The sequence below is a fragment of the Olea europaea genome, unplaced genomic scaffold (assembly GCF_002742605.1).
Source record: "Olea europaea var. sylvestris unplaced genomic scaffold, O_europaea_v1 scaffold3211, whole genome shotgun sequence".
In the NCBI taxonomy this organism is placed as follows: Eukaryota; Viridiplantae; Streptophyta; class Magnoliopsida; order Lamiales; family Oleaceae; genus Olea; species Olea europaea.
Window position 1 is genome coordinate 38,444 of NW_019250956.1, and position 4,278 is coordinate 42,721.

Consider the following 4,278-nt stretch of genomic DNA (forward strand, 5'->3'; position numbering starts at 1 on the left):
ATTTAAAAATGCATTTTTACATAAAAATATCTCTCAGACACTCCCTAAGATTTTTCATTTCATTTTATTTTTTTGTATAAATACATTCTTTTAAGTTGTTTTATGTCTATTTGCATCAGAGTTTTCTTGATTTTATTTTGCTTATTTGTTCATATAACGTAATTTATTTTTCTTTTTAGTTTGATGATTTTTAGAATTAAAACAAAATTTTCAATAAAAATAAAGCTTGGTTATGAAGAAATTTCAAATTTGGGTTCGGACAAATCGGGTTTCTTAAACAATTTTCAATTGGCCAAGGAGAAGACCTAAACAGCCTATTCTTAACAAGAAAATGATCTGAATTTTGTTAGGAAAAGGACTTCGGTTTCAGGCTGATAAAAGCGGACATGGAGCCTCGGGTCGGGGCGATAAGAGAGCAATTCGTTAGAACAATTGATTCAAGTAGTTTCAAGCACATATGCTTGTACTTGATAATCACCAGAAGACACCAAAAATGGTTAAGTAAGAAACACTGCAAAAGAAGGCTTTACAGTTCAACTGACAGATCATATGACAATATTTACTGCCCAGTTCAACATTCCCAACTGAGACTCGGTTTCAGTGCACAAAATATACTCGAGCCTTTCCAAAAGATTTACAAGCTAATCATACTCTTACCTATTAATTAGCAGTGTTACTGTACAGCTAATGATATACCTCCTGATGATTAAGATTCCAGAAAATATATACTCCGAAAGAACAAATTCAACAGACCTTCAATTTCTTCACAATTTCGTCTTCATGCCTTGCCACCGAGCAACCTTTCCCTTTGACATTGATTTCCTTTCTTTCTCGTTTACCTGCCCACTTGATATTGCCAAAGCCTTTGCTCGATGAAAAATCACAGTATCTAACGATGTTCGTAGTGCCGGCATAGATGGCAATTTCCTTTTTCAGGCCTGAAAGGATACTTTTCTCGACTAAAGAGAACTTCCCGCAGCATTCATCTTGCATTGCTGTGTCTATCAGCTTCTGAATTACAACATTTTTATCCTGGCTAGTGCTTTCTGTTTGTTTCTGCTTGGCATGAGAGCAAAAAGTGAATTTTCTGCTGGATATAATTGAGTTATCCCTTGAAATGGAATTGATACAAAAGCTACGTAAATGATAATGAGAGGACAAAGTGGAAACTGCAGCAGTACGAGTTAAACAAATGTCAACCATAATTGGTATACTACTACCAGAGTGACGGTGACCTTGTGAACATAGTGTATCCATGTAGCCTAAGACAACAAAGAAGTTGCAGAGAAAGGTAAGTTTATGTAAATTATACTAGAGAAGACTGAATGAAAACTATGGGTTTTTACTCTTTTTCCTGTTCAGAAAACAAATGGGGGCAAGATTTTCTTCATTTGATCCAAATTGAACAGCTATCATGAAACTTTAGTGCTATGATGCATGGAAAGCAAAACACCATTAACCATTTGATATTTATTTCAATACTTTTTTTTTTTTTTTTATCAATGTAACTCTTTGAATCTGTTTATTACGAGGAGAGTAGTAGTTGTATTTCGTATCATTAGCGGAAACAAAATAAATAAATTTGTGAGAAAGACTGCATATAGTAGCATGAAGTTCCTACAATTTTTCACACATTATGTCGATTCTTTTACAAAATACTTAAATAATATAAATGTCTCCTAGTTTTATATTTCAAATAAATCAGGCTTGTCATGTCTTCAATGTGTTGAGGACAGGTACCTCGCTGCAAGATATGGAAGAGTGACCAGTGTATAGTGCACAACTATCCTTCACATGCTTTAAGGTCTTTAATCATAGATATACATTGGTTCTAGTAGTGAAACCACTCTGAGGCGAATTGACAACTAAAGGTTTCTCGGAGATCATTCTAGTTGATTCTTTCCGTCAGGTTTCAGGTATTAATCACTTTTAACGACGACAATCCCCAGCCTGCCATTTCTATTTTATGAGGGGAAAAGGGGGTCACAGCTGGATTCATATAAAGATGGGGGAGGGAAAGTGACAAGTGAAAACATGGTTATTCCCTAATACTGACCTGAAAATTTACTGGGAACTCAAAGCTGGTAAATGGACAGCCACAGCCATCACTGAAATTAACCTTCAGAACCATTTTAAAAGGTCTTGATTTGAGCATTTCCCTGAAGCACCAAAGAAGGAAGGGCTTAGAAAATAGGAAAGATTATAAGAAAATGAGGGAATTGAAACAAAGTATAGGAAACCCCTTCAGCAATCAAAACTCACTCCAGCAAATAATCATGGATATGTTAGAAACATTTAAATGACAAAAATTACCATAACTAACGGTGCAGTATGATCTTATCCCAAATATTATCACTCTACTGTCTCTAAGACTCAGAGGTTCATATTTCAGATTTCTTCTCCACTATTAGCATGGATCTTGGCGTCTCGCATAACAAGTCCTCTTTCAAGGATTGAAATTGAATGGGTACTGGGTAATGATGAAATAAACCAGTAAAATGGTCTCTCAATGCAATCAAGTTTTCTTTTATAGGGCATCTGGTTGTCTTAGATTGTAATTTATGTATGCATCTGAATAATGTGATTCATCCTCCAACTCACAAAATATGCATAACTCCCACCTACTATTGATGTCTACAGATCATGTTTAGGCCCATTCCTGGACAGAAGCAGATTCATCTTTGTGGTTGTAAATAATCAGGTTTACTTTAACAAACTATATACTGGGGGAAGGTGAAGTACAACAGAATTTTCATTGGCCTTGGACCACTTAAAGATGAAGTGTCATTCTACCCAGATGTATATTTCGGAGTCAGAAGTTACTCATGTCTTACCAATATGCCAACCATGCCTGTCGTGTAACTAATTTTTTTTAATAGGATTTAGTAAGATAACCTCCTAACATCTTCTTTTCCTTGCACTAAAAGGGATCACCTTGTCAGTCGGAATAACATCATAAAAACTTATTAGTTATTTAGATGAGTGGTAGCCAAGAATTACTAGGCAAATGCTGTTGAGACTAGCAAATGATGAAGGTAAATTGTGCAGACAGGACAATAACATTAAGCCCCTGTTTGGTTTTGGTAAAAATTAGCTCTTTAGAGCTTTTGATAAAAATTGATGAAATGTGTGGTTAAAAAGTTAACAAAAGTTGTGGATCTAATGAAATGTGTGGTTAAATTTAATTGTTGACATTGACTTGATTTTTACCATCTTTTTTAGCTAAACCAAACAGGTGCTAAATATGACTTGGAAGAGAGAAGGTAGACATCATCTAGGGTCTCACTCATAGGGAGGCTGCTTGGAGGAATACAAGGAAGGGGGTGGGACGACTTTGTCAGACTCTTTGATTACCAGATAGGGGATGGCAGAAAGCGTAAACCCAGGCATGACACCTGTTATGGTGACAAGAGCTTAAGATGAGTTTCAACCCCTATGTGATTGCTAAAAAAAGAGGATGGAATGTGTGATGTCATGTGAATAAGACATTGATGGGGTAATATGGAATCCAAATCTCGGTAGCATTTTTCAGGACTGGGAAATGGACAGTGAGGATGAAATTGCTGTAAAAAATCTGAGCATAGGTAAAAGAAGAAAATATGAAGGATGGGAAGAGGTGGAGCAGAGGGAAGAATTATATGTTTTCTGCTGAATCCTTCTACCAATTCATAGAGAATCGAATGAAGAGTTACCACGGAAATGAATGAGAGTACCAAGAGACGGAGAAAGAATGACTTCTTTGCATAGGGGGCAGCACAAATAAACATCTTAAAGGAGATAACTGTTCGCCATTTTTTGCAGGGAACATGTTTGAAAACTTTTTTTTTTTTTTTTTTTTAACAACTTCTATTTATGGTAAAAAGAAAAAAGAAAAAAAAAAGGTTGAACGACCTGTGTTATAACTGTAACAGTGCTTTGGCTATAAGGAAGTACCTTTTTAGTAAGAAAGGTTGCTTCTCCAGTAGAGCTGATTTTAGTTCTGGCCTCTCGGGGAAGGTAACCTGCATAATGAAACAAAATTGACAGACTAGTTTCACCTCAATCGGAATTAATTGACTAAATAATTTCAGAAATAAACATGGCCCCAGTGTAGGATAAAACAAGATGAGTAATCATAATCAATTACATTCTCTAGAATTAACATTGATAAAACAACATGAGGACTAAATTGGAAGGATCAATTTTTAACTGATATCATATGAATGAAAATACCTCGACTGAGTTAATGAATGGCAATGGAGCTCTTTCTCCATGTACACTAGTTACCCTTAGAGACCA

At 35.5% G+C, this 4,278-nt stretch overlaps 1 protein-coding gene across 1 annotated transcript; it reads right to left on the bottom strand.

Moving 5' to 3' along the window:
• Positions 1-494: 494 nt before the first annotated feature.
• Positions 495-4,272, bottom strand: LOC111385579 (NAD-dependent protein deacetylase SRT1-like). The gene is made up of 4 exons (XM_023009985.1): positions 4,213-4,272; positions 3,934-4,001; positions 2,057-2,159; positions 495-1,056 (listed from the first exon to the last, which is right to left on the bottom strand). Exons 3-4 carry the CDS (start codon positions 2,153-2,155, stop codon positions 745-747), a joined length of 411 nt encoding a protein of 136 aa, XP_022865753.1. The 5' UTR covers positions 2,156-2,159; positions 3,934-4,001; positions 4,213-4,272; the 3' UTR covers positions 495-744.
• Positions 4,273-4,278: the final 6 nt, after the last annotated feature.

What these genes read in the sequence shown, in the direction of transcription:
- LOC111385579 (XM_023009985.1), bottom strand. Translation starts at nt 2,155, where the DNA reads ATGCTCAAATCAAGACCTTTTAAAATGGTTCTGAAGGTTAATTTCAGT. An exon ending in AGTTCCCAGTAAATTTTCAG is followed by an intron (nt 1,057 to 2,056) that starts GTCAGTATTAGG and finishes CATGCCAAGCAG; the next exon opens with AAACAAACAGAAAGCACTAG.